General features: G+C 45.8%; 1 protein-coding gene across 6 annotated transcripts in view; it reads left to right on the plus strand.

Annotated features, from left to right (window-relative positions):
- The first annotated feature begins 7 nt into the window (after positions 1-7).
- The window catches only part of LOC133495157 (adenosine kinase-like), an 83,396-nt gene continuing 66,482 nt past the window's right edge, over positions 8-16,921 (plus strand). For 2 of the 6 annotated variants that reach the window (XR_009793499.1, XM_061809447.1), the window contains exons 1-4: positions 312-1,283; positions 2,346-2,420; positions 2,518-2,571; positions 15,611-15,689. Coding sequence is in view for 5 of the 6 variants with exons in the window: in XM_061809447.1 (XP_061665431.1) it covers positions 940-1,283; positions 2,346-2,420; positions 2,518-2,571; positions 15,611-15,689 (552 nt within the window). In the remaining variant the exon portion in view is untranslated. Of the gene's footprint in view, positions 287-307; positions 1,284-2,345; positions 2,421-2,517; positions 2,572-15,610; positions 15,690-16,921 lie in introns of those variants that run through there. The other 4 variants (XM_061809444.1, XM_061809445.1, XM_061809446.1 and 1 more) reach the window with 4 other exon arrangements.

Raw genomic sequence — 16,921 nt, forward strand, 5'->3', positions numbered from 1 at the left:
TTTTTTTTAAAAAAAAGGCTACTTTCATCCATTTTTGGACTTTGTTGATGGGTGCAATTTGCACGTTTACTGTCTGCGGGAGGCCGTCAGATTCCGATAGCAATCTCCACCCGACACTGTTACTCGGCACCATCTGCATCATTTCAAGAGGAAGCTGCGGCGAGTGCCTTCGCGAGTTCCCGCAGCATCTTCATCCCCCACCGCACCGTTAAACTCATAGTTTCATTCGCGCAAACATGTCCCACGAAGACCCGAACGTGTCCAAAAGGAGGCAAATAACGCTGAGGCAAGTGTTCCTATTTTTGCTTATTGATTTTTGCGGCTGTTGTGCTCTTATAGCCCAATTAGCTTTTTAGCTCTCGCGGTCGTCAAGGCTCCGAAGCGGCCTCTGAGCACACCTCAAGCCGCGTTTGTCGCCTTCTTCCCGGAGAGATCGGATGCTAATCGCGGCTAGCCGCCCCCGATGAGGTGTGGACAGTCACGTGACCGACCACAACATATTTTTTTACAGGGCAATTTAGGTTTTTTTGGAAACGGCGATACTAATCTGATGTGAACGCTACTTTATATTTTAATTCACACTTTATTGTAAAGGATAAGTTTTAAAAGTACATTATTGAGCATTTACTCACAGCAGCACTTTCGTCTTGAGTTACTTTTATTTAGAAGTGTTCCCGAATCGGCACTTTCGTCACTCTCACAGATGAGTATACTTACTAAAGAATTGTACTTATTTTGTGTTTTTATATTGCGGTTTGTAACCTGTCGATTTTTAAAGAAGTAATAAACACTCGAATCATGTGAATCAAAGCACATAACAGGGTTAATAGAGAGGAAAACGAGACATTCGTACATTCATTTACGACAAGATACATGGCAGGAATGATGTTTTTTTTTTTTTTTTTAATCATTTAGCTTGTTGCAGTGTGATATTTTTCGATGACAGTGGTCTTCATTCACCCTTTTCAATCGCTGTGCGTTGTTTTAGCGAAAAAAAAGAAGTCCTGCTTCGTTGGCAACGCAAATAACAGACGGCACATGGATCCTGGTCTGTCCCAGTTGCCATTTACGCACCATTTTCTTGACTTCCCGGCCAATCGTGTGCCACGAAGTTGCGTTAACGCCCGCCCCATCTTCCCCGGTAGCCAATTGGGTGTTCCTGTCAGACAGCAGCACTTCCTCCTTTTCCCAAAGCACGTTGTTAGCACTTGTTCAAAGTTTATCAAGAAGTTCTTTTCGACTTTTGAAATTCCACATTTTCGTATAGTTATGCCAGCTCCAAGGTAAGACAGCACTTGTAACACTCTTTGGGTGGATTATGGCGCTAATTGTCGTGCAACTTTAGTGATTTAATTCACTTTTTTTTGCGTGAATAAGATTAAAAACGTGACACTTGCCTTGAAATCTGAATTATTTTAGCACGTTACTTTCTTCCGGTTTGATACTAAATTTTTTTCCCCACTTTCTCAGTAGACCTTCTGTTTGTGGTTAAAGCCGGGTAACATGTTATCAAATAATTGTGACAGGAAGAGACTTTGACCACAGATATGACAGATACATAATGTCCTGTTCGCTTGCGAGGTCATGTGGTGTGATGTGCAAATCATGAATACAAAAAAAAAAGTCATTTCCGAGGTTTTTTTTTTTTTTTTTGTAAATTCAATTTAGGAGAATCTCATCTGGTTGCCATTAAAAACAAGTTGGACCTCAAGAGAACTGTGAAGGGAAAAAAAAAAAACCATTTAACCCACAAAATGCTCACAATACACAATTGAATTTTTATGATATATTGATAGTTTAGTATGCCCTTCGAGGGATTTCATACCAACAAAAATCTCCCTGCTTTTATCCTCTTTTTAAATTGTTTTCCAAGATGTTTTTTCTTTCTTCTGGAAGTTCTCTCTTGGAAAATTTTATCTCTTGAGCTTTGGAATTTTCCAACACAGCATAAAAAAATCTTAGATTATTTAAAAAAAAAAATTAAAATGAACAATAATACTTAACTCACAACTGTCAACTTTGTTTTTTCCCGTTGACACACAGCGAGGTCATAAAATGTTTAAAAAAAACCTAACTTATCACACATGTCAATGCATTCTTTATTTTGGAAAATCTATTTGGTAATGTTTACAGAAAAGATAAAAAAATACAACCTCACAGGTCTTTAAGGGGAAATAAACAAATTTTCACATCATGCACATAAATTATAATTTTTTTTTTCAAATATATTTTAATGTAGCCTTTTGAGACCTATTTTTAAGGTGTGATCTCAAATCCCCAAATTCACAATAGTTTAAAAAAAAAAACATATTGCAGAAGTTTGCACACCGCTGTTTATTTTGCAGTGAAAACACTCTTTTCGGGATGGGCAATCCCCTTCTGGACATTTCTGCTGTGGTGGACAAAGACTTCCTTGATAAGTAAGTAACTTTTCCAATTTATTACCCGTCATATCTTCAATTATCTGTGACGGAACTACATCCAAAATGTACTTTGTGTATTTGTTTTGGAAAAAAGGTACGGGTTGAAGCCGAACGACCAGATCCTTGCTGAGGACAAACACAAGGCATTGTGAGTAAAAAAAACCCCAAAAATGAAAGGAAAACCACTCAATAGGAAAGTATGCGTTTTGGAGCCAAATAAGGGCTTGCTTGCGCTGGTCATTCATCCCCAAGCTCAAAATAGCTACGCAGTAAATTAGCCCAGAACGTGACACACGCGCTACATGGCAACACGAGGTTGCAGTAAATTCTCTTTCCGTTACGTGAAATGTCAAATTCAAAAGTTGTAGAAAAAAAAAAAAAAAAAAAAAGAGGCCTGAATTCATTTTTTCAGAATTTTTGTCAAAGTGCCCCACCTCCCTTGAAGTGCTGTAGCTTTTCTATTCAACCATATACAAGACGACTAAGTATTTGAAGAATGTTCTGTAACGCCATGATGATGATCAAATCTAATCATTAAGGAACATACAATGCTTTCAATGTATAAAATGTATTGCTAAACAAAGGAATTATGAACATGTAATCATAGGTATAATGAATATACATTATGTAATTGACCATAACTTGCACATTTGAAAATAAATTCTGGGTTTAATTACGTTCTGATGAAATATTTCAACTATTAAATTAGATTTTTAAAAATAAATCGACTATATGCATATTTAACCACTTACAGAGCCACATCTGCTTACCATATGTAAACAACTGTAATTCATAATTTAAATAATTGTCATTTTATATATATTATTTTTAAACAAAGGAATTGAGAACATGTAATTATAGGTATAATGAAGATACAGCGTGCAATTTACGATAACTCGTACATTTGAAAATAAATTCTGGGTTTAATTACATCCTGATGAAATATTTCAACTATTAAATTAGATTTTTTAAAATATCTTGAGTATATGAATATTTAACAACTTACACAGCCACATCTACTTACAATATGTAAACAACTATAATAATTGTCATTTTATATACAGTGTAGCAATACATACACTGTAGTTAACTACGATCAATGTAAATAAACATTTTATTCTGAACTAATTGAAATAATTCATCATAATAACATTTCCATTAACTATTTTCTATAAATTGATTATGAAACTAAGACATAATTTAACTGCATATGTGTAGAAAATGTTAGAGCGGAAGATGCACGAAAAAGATGACACGCTGTGGCGACCCCTAACGGGACAAGCCGAAAGGAAAAGAAGACGACATGAACGAAATGTATGATTTAAATGATAACGATTGGACGTAATTCAAATGACAATTGTCTTTAAAAACTTTTAAATATATTGATGACGAGAGACAAAAAGAAGCACTTGCCGTCCTCTGTTGTAGTACCCTGATTTGACCAATGACTGGCGCTGTTGCTATCGCTGTTTTCAAGTGAGCGATTGCGCAATAGGAAGGGAGGCAGGATGCTCGCTGGCGCACTTCACGTCGATTCGGACGAGAGCGACGCACATTCGTACTCTTGCCAGATGCGGCGTAAACGTTGGCGTCGCGCACGACACGGCGGCCCGTGACGTAACGCCAAAGGCGAGCGTGTCGATCACACGGCAACCAACGCTGACTCTCAATCACCGATTGTCGTCTTTGCCCGGGGGGGGGGGCGTGGCAAGAGTGCAGATGGCACCGCTTTCTGTCTGGGTTCACGTGGCGCCCGCTCGGAAAAGCGACCGCGCGTGACGGGAGCCCACGCCAATATGCCTTCCAGTATGTCGACAGGCGTCGTTTGCTGTAGCCAGGGTGGCCCGAGACGTCTTGGTGCACTCGTGGCCGCTGCCGTCTTATCTGCTCGGGACCGGATAGTCCAGGTTACCTAACGGCACGCTGAAGTCTTTATTTTTCATTCCCTTTTTAAAATGTTTATGAATCATGTGATTAGGATTTGCAAAAAAATCCAAACGAGTAAAAAGCAAAACTAGTACTTCAATGAAGATGTTGGATTGGATTTTGAATTGATGTGCTAGTATTTGTGCATCCATCCGTTTTGTTTCCTCGTTAGGGTTGGCGCGAGCCAGTCGACTTGAGGCGGCACTGGCGACTCGGCATTTTGGCGGGTTTACGGTAGAGGCGACTCGGCATTTTGGCGGGTTTTTAAGTCGTATATCAGAATCAGAATCTGCGTTCCTGTCGCAACACACAAGGAATTTGACAAAAAACAAAACAAAAACAGCATTTTTTTGCTATGTTGCAGTGGTCATTTTTTGGACAGGCACTCGTGTAACTATAAATTGTTTTCCGTTGAGTGAATCTCCAAATGGCAAACGACGAGTATGCGGGTGTCCTCACTTTTCTGTCTGTTGAAAAAAAAAAAAAACAAAAAAAAAACCGAGCGTTCCTGCTCACTTTAGGCCTCAGTGAGCCGTGCTGCTAATCATATTTTTGCCGTTACACTCGTCCGTCAGATACGATTAGAATGTGCTTGAAAAGTGTCTTTTAATAGCTTTAAAGTCTGCGGGTAGTGCGGAAGCTTAACCAAGCGACTCCGGTCCACCCTGTCGGGTTTCGTTACCTGACAAAAGGGTCGCAGGACGTGGCCTCAAGGCCCGAAGCGGCACCGGCGCGGCCATAATCTTTTATCTTTAGACTGATTCTGCGCAAGGTAGAGACTCGTCGAACGCGGCGCTTTGCCGGTTAATTCGCAGGCGACGACCCCGGCCTGCGATCGCGCCGCACGTGTGTTCGCTAAAACAAAACAAAATGCTGCATGGTGGCTTCTATTCACTCATTTGCTACGTTTTGAGCAAATTTGAGCAAATTAACACCATCCCCAAAACACTGTGGGATGTCTAATGCTCGACATCTCGCAGACGCAGAAGTCGTCACATATGCCGTTCTTCAGTCTACGTTTCGATCCAGCACAGGCCGGGCCAAAATTCCTGACTCAGTCGTTAGTCATTTTTCTGAACACATGCCAGCACGTTTGCGCTTCAGCATTTGTCTCCCTCTGTGTGTCTCCTCTAAACCGAAATTCATGTTTTTTTTTTTTTTTTTTGCTGAAAAACTCGCTGTTGTGATTTTAGTGCTAAAATTGAGTGCTGTAGCAAGTTGAGGAGCTTCATTTGGACAAAAGTAATCCACGATTCTCGAATACAGAGTGACTTTGAAAGGGCTCCCGTAAACAAAAACCACAAGCTTCCTGTGTCATTTTCTGTGAGCTAGTCAAGATAGACGTGCCTGCCAAATGTCGTGACGCTAAAGGAAACTGGTTTCAGGGGGGGGGGCGGTGGGGGGGGGGGTCCTATTTGGTAGTGAACGGCGAACTTTTGAACCTAATTTTCACAAATTGGACTTCTTGAGACTTTTTTTGTGGGTCGACGCAGGACGACTGCCAAAATCTCGCCTTGCTACGAGGAGCCTCTGCCGGACAGCCGCGCCCCCCGCTCCCCGCCCCCCGCCCTCCGAGCGCTCAGGGCCCCGTGACGGCTAAACGGCGAAACTCAACACAAATGTTTTTTGTTTTTTGTTTTTTTTTTCTGTAGAAAGAAGTGAATCGCCACGTTTTTTGACGTTTTCATAGAACACTCTCTCGACGCCACTCGCTGTCCACCAGGAGGCAAGCGCCGCCTGCTGTTCCCCCTCTTGGTGCCCCCCCCCCCCATCCCCACCCCTCTTTCCACAGAGCCTCAGCAGGAAATAACATGTCATCATAGCGAAGGCCCGCCTGCTTTCTGCAGGAGATCACAATGTGGGCAAACACTCGATTCCAGGGAGGCGCGTTGCATTCCCTGACACGCTACAAAACAACCATATTAGAGTTAATGATTATAAGCAGTGTGGGTTGTCCCCCCCCCCCCATTCAGAACGATAATGAATTGTTTACTGGTCTTTGCAGAGGGTTGTTTGCGCGCAGCAATTAAATTCATCAATCTTCCTCTGCGCTAAATGCAGATTAGCCACGTCACAATCGCGCAGCCCGTCTGTATATCGCGTGTGCGAGCATGAATAATGCAGGCAACATTAGCGAGCCGGCTGAGGGAAGGGAGGGGGGAGGTGTTCCTGTTCCTTGGGGGGGGGGGGGGGTTGAGACGCACGCATCGTCTTCACACGACACGGGAGATCGGCGGCGGTGCCTCCGCGCTCGCGTGCGCCCCGCCGCGTTGTGTACGCGGCACGCGCTCAATCTGCCAAACGGCGAAGGCGAAACAACAAAGAGCGGAACACGCGCGACAATTCCGACTGCGTACGATACGCTCGGCTCCGTCAGCGCGCTCGAACGCGACGTTTTCTGGGCTTTCCCGCGTTCGCGGACGCAAAGAATTTGGGCGAAAAATTCCCATAAAGTCCGCCTGCGGAATCAGCTTCACTTCGCAGCCTCAACTGTGCGGCAATCTCGTACAGACTCAGAAAAAACATCTGAAGAAGCCACGGCGAAAATGACACGCAATGTCCGTCCGGCGTTTTGGTTTGAAGCCGTCCATGTTGCGGCCATTCCGGACATCCGGAATACCGGACGACGTGCGACAGGCCCGCGGCGGCCGCGCTTCCGATCTCGTTGGTGATCGGCGGAATAGTTTTGGGAGCACTTCCTGCTGCATTCACAACAGCTGGGAAATCTCGAGCGCTTTCTACGGACAGTGGAATGATTCACAGGAGCAAAATTATCTCCCATTCTTCGCAAAAGATGAACCCGAAACACTGAAATTGGCCAATTTGGTTGGCTGTAAATTGCCAAAATTGGCTTCGGTGTCCCTTTTTGGGAAATTCAGCCACAGAGACGTTTTTCGCTTGACAAAACACAAACTTTTGTTCGCAAGTCTATCACGAGTAAACTCACAGGAAACAAGCGGACGTAGACTGCCCCAAAAGCCTCAAAAAGCCGTGCTCAAAATGACATTTAGCTCCGGAATGGGCCACTTCCGGGTTTTGGGATCGTTTTTTTTTTGCCCTCCGAAGGTGCTAGCGATTTTTTTCCGGTGTGTACCAAACTTGAACAACGCATACGAGATGCTCGGATGACACTCAGTTGTGACGGCAGATCATTTGTGAACCGCACGTAGACTTGACTGTTGAAGTGAGGAGAGGAGCTTCATTTTATCAGACCGTAGCCTTGTCTAATAGAAAAGTGGTTTGTCGCTATACGTGGCAGGGCTCTGGCGTCTGATTTTTATTTTTTGAGATAAATCATCACTGCTGCCAAACCAACCAACCTCAGCCAACGTCCGGGTGATACCACTCCACAGGATATTCTCGTGCTTTGCAGAGTGTGAAGACCCCTGACACCCCCCCCCCCCCCGTCTTTTGCGGAGTGGGGGTCCCGCAGTTCTTGAAGTCACCTCCGTCGGGCCCCGAATGGGGTCGGTCGCGGGCTGGCATCCATCAGCGGCGGACACCCCCCAGGCCCCCCGGAGCCGAAGAGACAGCGCCGAGATTAATGGCGCTGCCGCCGTAATTGAGACGCCGGCGATGTTTTATTGATATCCATGAACGTGATGAAGTGGCGGCGTTTGCATAAATACGACACGGCCGCCGCCGAACCCCTCGAGAGCGTGAAATGCGGACACCAGGGTCTTCTTGACATGACGGCTAGCGAGTTTGACGTTTTTGACTTCGAGACGACGGCTGCGAGGGAGGTGCGCTTTGCATTTTTCAGGTTTTCCCCAAATATTAATTCACAACCGTCGTACTTTTGGCGGGCTTGACGTCGCAGTGCCGTCTGCTCGTCAAAGCGCGAGCGAGTTTTTTGCCTTTTTGTGATTCAGACAGCGACAGGGAAAGTACGCTTCAAGGAAAGGTTGAAACCCTTCGGATCGCAGTGCCGTTGTGCAAAACCGACAAACCGCCCGAGCGGATCGTTGGACCAGACCAGGGACAGAGACAAATCCCTCGCGCGTTGTTGTTACGTACTCGGGCCGTCAAAGCTAATTCTGATTCCGGTTCTGATCCTTTTCGGTACCCTTGACGTGAGTGTCGGTGGAAGTACTGTAGTACGCTTGTAAAGGTCTGGACGGATAACATTTTTCAACATTTTGGACGTACAGATGCCATCCAAGCTTAGCCGATTTGAACCGCACCACTTATTGGGACCGGTGACATTTTGAGTGTCTGGGTTGCGCTTGATCCAAAGTCCTTTTGCGTAGTTGACTAAAAAAGACTCCAGTTTGGTTCAGAAAAGTACGCCTTTCCATTTTAAAATGTCCCCGAAATATCCAACCTTACTTTCTGCTTTTCTGTTTTGGACCTACAGATGCCATCCGAGCAGTATTTTGGCTTGGTACGCGTTCCTAGAACGTAAACCGTCCGTTCCGCTACCCTTCGAGTTGGATCTCGACCTGCATTTCAAACGAGCAAGTCCATTAAAAAAAAAAAAAAAAAGTCATCATCCGAGGCTGATGCAACGGGTGGGGGTGCTCTTGTCGGCGGCCAGCAGGTGGTGCAACCAACATGATCCAACAAACCCCCCCACCACCACCACCCCAATCCTTTGCTCCATTTTATAATTAATATGTGGGCGTCTCAGCCGCTGCATAATAGTGTGTTCCGTTCAGGGGGGGGGGGGGGGAAGACAAGCACGCTCAGGGCTATTTTTAGTCGTCTTTGATTTACCCCCCCACCTCCCCCGAACCTCCGGCAGCAGCAACAGCCTCTCTTTTTAACCAGGGAGGCTAATCTAGTTATAGTGTGCTATCTGGGCTGATGCTTGGGCGTGTGTTTGGAGGGGGGGCGGGGGGGGGGTCATACCAGGCCATATGGCCCCCGCAGTCGAAGAGGGCTCCGGACCGTGGGCCAACCCCTGATATAAGGAGAAAGTCTCCTGGGTTTTCGAGTCTCGGTCCTCGGGAGGAAAAACGCCAGAAGCTTTCCTCGCGTCCTTCCGCCCGCCCCTTCCTCTTTTTCCGCCACTGTCGCACTGTGACAAAACAACGCCACCCTCTGCGGCGCAAAGAAAGAAAGCGGGGGGGGGGGGGGGGGGGACGGGTACAGGAAATGATACGTGCGAGCGCGGCCTAATTGAGTACACGGTCCTCACACTAACGCCAAGTGAATGGTCCATTTAAAAAAAAAAAAAAAAAAAAAAAAACAAAAAAAAAAAAAAGAAACCGGTGATGCGCGTTTGTTATTTCAACATTGTAATGTAATTACTCCCCCATTACGGCCGTGTAATTGCGCAGTCATTAATTGTGCGCCCAAAAGCTGGAGGTAATAGGGTCTTGTTTTCTCACGCTCAACGGGGATTTAGCCAAATAGGCTGCGATACCTGAACAATGTTCTGACGCTTTTGGCCGACCGCCGTTCGTCCCACACTCGATTAGAGCGCGTCGGCGAGGCCTCCGCTCGTGACTCATTTGCGCATATTCATTCCGCGTTAATTCCCAGCGAGACGTACCTCGCCAGCGGCTTTTGCTTAAAAAAGGAAAGCACGTAGAATATCCATAGGTGGCTTAAAAAAAAAAAAAAAAAAAAAAATGAAATATTACTGCCAGTTATAGAAAATAATCTACCTCTTTTGATAACGTTACATAACAGAGGAAAAAAAATCTTCACAACGTATTTCAATTAAAAAAAAAAACATGGCGGTGAATCCCTGCATATTTTTTTCTTTTCAGTTTTTCAACAACATGTCCCATCTTTGTGCCAAGGAATTACATCAGACTGAGTTGAGGAGCTTCATTTGCGCCAGAAAATAATCCTTTGGCGACAACATTTGGCATCTATCAGCAAATTACAGTCCTGGATGAAAGTTTTTTCATGGGGCGTCAATTACATATTTTCACGATTCAACGGCAGGACTCTGCCGCCATCTTCCGAAAAGCAGGATTCACGTCGCGTTGTGGTTGTTCGAGGCCAAGCTAGCGTTGGATCAACTTGGGTCAGTGAATGTAAAAAGGATTAGCGCCAAAAAATCAAAATCAAAATCAATTCCTAGGTAAATACGTACACCTGAAAAATTGACTCAAGTTTTGTTACTTCTTCTTGCTTGGAGTAACAAATAAAAAAGATAAAATATATATGTATTTTGAAAGGCCAAGAAGATAATTATTGATCGGGAATAAGAAGAGATGAGGCTCAACCTTGAGGAGCGCGGCAGCGGCGAATAATTAATGATCCTGTCTCGCTTCAGGACCGGCGTTTGCGGAGGGACGCCGCATATCGATTTTCATACGGATAAACTGCATAACCCCTCTTGCGAAGGCTTTGACAAACAATTTAATTGGGGGAAGAAAAAAAACGGCTTCCATCCTCTTCCATCTACCTTTCAAGCTGTTTTTCCCTCCTCAAGTCAGCCTGACCTACGGAAACAATTAGCGCACGTGGGGGCTCCAGACCGCCACGGAATGGAGGCGAGGGACACGACGCGCCCGCCGTTGGGGGATTCTAATCAGCGACGGGACTCGTCTCCACTTCTGGAACCGAGATTTCTTTAAGCGCCCTCCCCCCGCGTCACTCGACGGACTTTTAAGGCCGCCGCGCTCGCATGTGCAAAGTCATCAATACTACGGTTTTTCGTGTGAGGATTTGCGACCCCTAGTGAACAATAATACCTGCACCTCGCATGCATAATTTCTAGTAGTATTATGTATAATACTTAAATATATATTTATCCATCTTCCATTCTGCTCATCCTCACTAGGGTCGCTGGAGCGCTGCAGCCGAGTCGCTACAGATATGGCAATGCACTCCCACTAAAGCATACATTTTAAGCAAAAAATAAACATATTTCTTCAATTATTTTATGGAGTCACTGATGGAGTACTGGTACACACGCCTGCCTTTGGTGCGGGCAGCGTGGGATCGATTCCCGCTCAGCGGTGGTGTCGATATCTGCCCTGCGACTGACTGGCGACCAGTTCAGGGTGTGGTCCGCATTTCGCCCGAAGCTCGCTGGGATAGGCTACAGCTTTCCGCAACCCTTGTGAGGATAAGCGGCTTGGATAATAACATTATCAATAATTTTATTATATCAAGTATTTAAACTATACATGTATTTCTAATATGCAGTTTATTATCAGAAAAAAGCTAAAAAAAAAAAAAAATGTTTTTTTTGGCTTGGAACGCATTATTTCTTTTTCCATTAATTGTAATTGGAAATATCGATCCGGTTTTCAAACAAATCACATCTCGAACCCCCTCCTGGAACGGATTGTGGTCGAGAACCGAGGTGGTACTGTAGCTCCGTGGTCGCTGTTCTGCAGATTTTGTTACGAGCTCACTGTAAGTGACAGATTTCTGAAGATGATTAATTGTTTGCGTTTAGTCATGCAAGGAAGGAAAGTCAATTTCCCAGCGCGCTTCAGAAAGCAGACCGATGGTTAAATCGGGCTTTTGTGTGCGTGTGAACACAGCCCGAGAGTATCTGCTTGCTCTTGTTAAAACGGAGATAATGCACGGAGGGCGAGCAAATGAGGGCCCCCCCCCCGCCCCTCGAGCACCGACGGAGGAGACGGTTTTGGGACCTCCGGTGATTTGTTAGCCGCTTCAACGTGAACGAGGCAATTAAAGGAGGACGGGTAGTGCCGCGGTGATCATTAGCGATAAATTACCCCCGGTGCGCTCAACCACTTTGGGACTCTCCCAGACGCTTTTTTTAACCCCTCCAGGCATCCAGATCCAGTCGGGCCATTGATTAACGGAGACCCGTCCTCACTCGTCCGGGTTTTAACGAGGTGGGCTCACGAAGAGCGATCGGCTCAACGGGGCTCGTCTCGCCCCCTTTCTGGAAGATCTTTGCGAGAGCAAGTCTTGAATTGTGGTCTCGTGTAAATAATCTTCTGGGTTGATTTTGGAGGGGGGGGGAGTCATGAGTCACTTTGGGAAGCTGGCGTACTTCCCTTTGATGGCGAGATTGACGGGAACGGAAAGGAGCCTGCCTTTCGGACCTTCACCTCGTGATTTCAAGCGTTAGGTCGCAGGTATTACATGCCGAGTACAAATCAAAAGACTCTACCAAGGAGGCGAAATAAAGCAAAAATAGACTTCCTTTAACGCTATCGTTTCCGGACGATTTGCGTGGTGGACGTGCGCCTGCAACTCTTCCACCGAGTTCCCCGTCTCGACACCGTTTTAGTTTTTGCTTTTCTGTCATTTCAAATTCTAGATATAGAAATATGTTAGGTGGCCTTTCGTGGTAAAATGAGTCATCTATTTCCAGGCTTGACTTGGATGTCAGTGACTTATTTTTTATTTTTTTTACACGGCGTTCCTCATTCGCCCCACAAACTGGGTCACGATGCCGACACGCGCATTTTCTACCACACGCGCAGATCGTGTGTTTGTCGGACCGTCGGGTACTTGTCCGACTTTCGACGCGGTGACATTTCTGTGGGTCGTAACCTTCGTGACAACTGAGATTCGCATCTGCGGGGATGTCTTAGCCGTTAAAAAGCTTCCCCAAACTCTCTTCCAACGGTGCTAAAGAACTCTCCAAGATGTATCTTTATTATGATAAACGTGAATCAGAAATCTATTTGCCAAGAAATTGCTGTTCTGACCTAGAGTTTGGTTAAAAAAAAAGTATGTACAGTATGAACGCGGAGCTGAAATGTTTCCTCAAGTGAGCCCCACCGCCACCGCGCTTGTGTAACACAGTTTAGTGGCTGAGGACATTCTGTCCAAAACAATTCTCTCTTTTTTTTTTTTTTTTTTTTTCCCTTTCCACCCACACACTCCGTCCCTCCATCCCTCCCTCCCTCCCGTCACCAGCTCAGCGGCGGATCGGGAAGGGATTTTCTCTCCCTAAATGGCCAAAGGGGAGGCCGTTTACGATGCCACTACTGCGGGGGATCACGTGTTGTTTGCGGGTGCAAAGGTCTCCGGGCAGCTGCTCCCTTTTCGGATGGGATTTTCGAGGCGGCCTAAGAGCAGGCGACACACCCCCCCCCCCCCCACTCGGTGGAGCAAATATTTCCAGGAAGGAGAGGAAAGAAGGGAAAGGGGGGGGGGGAGAAAACGCTCAGAAGCTGATTTGAAATGACTTCTGGATTCCTTCGTGTTATAAACACCCAGAGTTCTTTTTAATCCGTCTTTTGTCAAGGAGTCATAACAGGTGTCTCGGGGTGGATCCCCCCCACTCCACCCCTCCTAGTTTGCTTATTTTCCACTTGCACGGGAAGTTTTTCGAAAGATGTCCTGGCCTCTCTCGACCACCCGGGGACACGATCTGAAGACTTTCTTTGAAGCCGTAAAGGTTACTTTCACACCGGCTCAAAACTCTGGCGACGCTTCGTTCAAGCGTGGCCGGAGTTCGCAGCGCCACCGGATGACATTTTGTGGCAAATTATTTGCTCGTCTGCAGTAGGTTTGGGATTTGCAAAATAAGTCGGGATATGAAATCGGCGTGGTATTTTCGAAAGGATAGCGGGATTGTGGGCAAAGTGACACACCAGATCCATCGCTATGTATAACTAACGACAAAAAAAAAAAAAAAAAAAACCGTTTTTGTTGGCGAGTGGCTCAATTCCCTTGGACTAGTTCAGGTAGAACCCGTGGAAATGGTACCGAACCAAGTAAAACAGCATCTTCAACCCAAAATGGACGACTCACGTCATTGGTTCTTACTTGATTTTTTTTTTTTTTTTTTTTTGCATCTCGTCCTGATGCCGGATTTATGTATCGATCCATCTCGAGATCAAACTTGGAAAACAAGTTTGCGTAATTCTTCGCTAACGAGCAGGACTGTGGTTTAATTCTTTGACTGTTTGAACGCAAACTTCCGAAAAATGTTTTATTCTTTATGCCTGGTATCTAGTGACATAAGTAAAATACATATACAAAATATGCCTCATTTCCTTCTTCTTGTCGACACCTTCCAAAATGTGGGGAGTGCGTCAACTGAGCATTTTGCTGCTGCTATCAAAACTTTGGAGAATGGATTAGATGAATAGAGCATCCCATGAATTCATTGGGTAATCAGATAAAATATAAAAGTATAATTGTTGTACATTGTCTCGTCGTTTTCACGTTACGCTCTAGAATGTCGTAATGTAACTTTGTGTGTGCGCGGCTTTAAAAGGTGGGACTTGTTCAACTGAGTGACGACGTAGTCAGCGAACGAGAGTGTAGCGTTGGCTGTTGTGCGCTGGCTGTTTATTGGTCAACCGTCAGCTAGCGCTCGGGCGTCGCTTGCGGCCCGAGCAGCTTATTTATGAACGCGCTTATTACGTGTTTATTTTGTCATCGTTTGTCCGGTAAAGCAATTGAAAGTGCACCGCCGCCCGTGTTTATGTATCTTATCGCAAAGCGAAGTGAATAACGACAAGCGAGAAACAAAGTCCGCGGCCCGTGTACGGCATTTAAGGGCCGTGTGTATTTATTTATTTTTTTTCCCGGCTGCGGAATTCCAAGCGCGCTCCCTCCGGAATACGTGCAACCTCCTGTGTGCAAAGATCCTAAAAAGGGAATGCCGCTTGACACCGTGTAATAGTTTGTTGATACAAGCGGCGGTGCTCGTGATCTACGTTCACCTCCACGCTCACTTCATTTAAGGTGGAATTACAGGGCGTTTGTTGGCGGTTTGCGAGTGCGTCTACAAATGGGCGGCGTTCCATTCGGGAACGCAGCGTATCGTCTTGTCGGCCGCTCGGTCGATTTTCCTCAGTGGGGCGCGCACGCGTTTACACGACGAGCCCTTCCCGTGCGGGTGAAGAATGCGCATTATTCATGTCCGCAGTCCCCCAGATAACGCGACAACCTCGCGGCCTTGCATCACATACGCGTGGCATCGGCGCAATTCCGATTCCAAGATTCTGAATGAAGGAATTGCCATTTATTGTCACTGTCGTTACCGCTTTACAAGCAGATAAGAGAGTTTGAGATTTGATTCAGCGAACGTTTGTTTACTCCCTGCGTGTTGTTTCTTTATTTTTGGAAGACATCACTCGGTAAGATGTGGCGGCATTTCCCCAGGAAACCGCACGAGGATATCGTCCCACAAATTTAACACACGGCTTTAAAAAGAATTGAAAATAAAGAAATAAATGGTAAAAAATGGGGTGATTAAAACTGTCGAATTTTATGACATCCACGTGTGAACAACGTTCCTCTTGTGCTTTTTGAAGAAGACCTTCTTACGGCCGCGGTCTCTTTTTATGTCTGCCCAAAGTTATTGAGCGATCATCCTTGAGCAAGCTTTTCAAATTTTGCTTTCTTTCAAGGTTTGAAGAAATCGTCAAGAGGAGGGAAGTTGAATATCACGCCGGCGGTTCGACGCAGAACTCTGTGAAAATCGCTCAGGTTGGTCTTTTGTCTGTGTAATTTATCAGAGGTGTCGCGCGCAGAGAGAGAGAGAAAAGAGCTTTCATAATATTTGCGCCGTTATCTCGTTGGCCCGCTTTCCCCGAGACTCGTCAATTAGAGAGAAATTACTCGCCGCAACACAATTGACGTGTCACAATAAATTTCATCAGACAAATGTTCCCCCGAGGCGGGCCGGCACGTAAAAGAAATTGGTGCTTGTCCAAATCTTGACTGGATCTGTGTTTGGAGATTATTATTCATGGGTTCTCCTGATTGCATGGGATCCTTCTCGGGTCTGTTGATAGTAAACAAAAGCGGCTGAAAATGAGGAGAAATCGAGGAAGTCTCCTTGTGGGTGTTTTTGTTTGTTTGCGCTTTTTCCAAAAAATTGGTATCTACGCAGAGGAGTGCATATGGAACCCGTGTTTGAAATGGAGGCACCCCCGGGAATGGAAATCGGAGAGGCTTGAGCCGTCTGGTTGCTGGTTCAACATCTGGACAAAAAAAAAAAAAAAAAGAATCTTAAAACTCGGAAAATTGTCTCATAGAGTTTGATCCCGGTGAGAGAAATTGGGGCGTCGCAATGGACATAAAATGGTGCAGACCCCCGGTGACTGAAATGGGTGCAGCCACCAAAGCTTCAGATGATTTGGCGTCGCACCCCGACGACCGCAATCGGAGGAACGAGATGCGGGTGGTCCCGGCTCAGTTCCCGATGTCTCCACTAAAGGTCTAACACTTGAAATATTTAATACCCTAAAAATTGAGAGTTGCTTCTAGACGGACTACCGAAGCACCCTTAAGCCTCACATCCACTTCCTTGCAAGCGTGAAGAGAATGAAATATACGGTAGCCTGCCTTTGCGGAATATAGAATGACCTCAGCCAAGAAATGGTGCTCGGGAAGCTTGCCCAAAGGTAAGTTCAAAACTCCCCTGTGAACTCAGGTCCAAATTGCCCTCAGCGGAGTAAGTCGACATGCTCTCCTCGTACCCCGTGCGACTAAATTGCTCCCAAGACGGGATGGCAGAACCCGGTCGAACGGTCTTCTAAAGACGGAATGTTGACTGCGTGAGTGTTTTCCTCCTCCACCCGGCAACCTCTGTCGGTTTTTATACCTCCAAGGTGCTCTTAACTCAGAGCGATATCCTTCATAACTGCCTCACTTTTGTGCACCTCAAAAGAAATCTCGTCCGACACCGAGGCACCCCGCCGGTGGAGCGCTAGCGA

The sequence above is a fragment of the Syngnathoides biaculeatus genome, chromosome 22, assembly GCF_019802595.1.
Source record: "Syngnathoides biaculeatus isolate LvHL_M chromosome 22, ASM1980259v1, whole genome shotgun sequence".
NCBI lineage: Eukaryota > Metazoa > Chordata > Actinopteri > Syngnathiformes > Syngnathidae > Syngnathoides > Syngnathoides biaculeatus.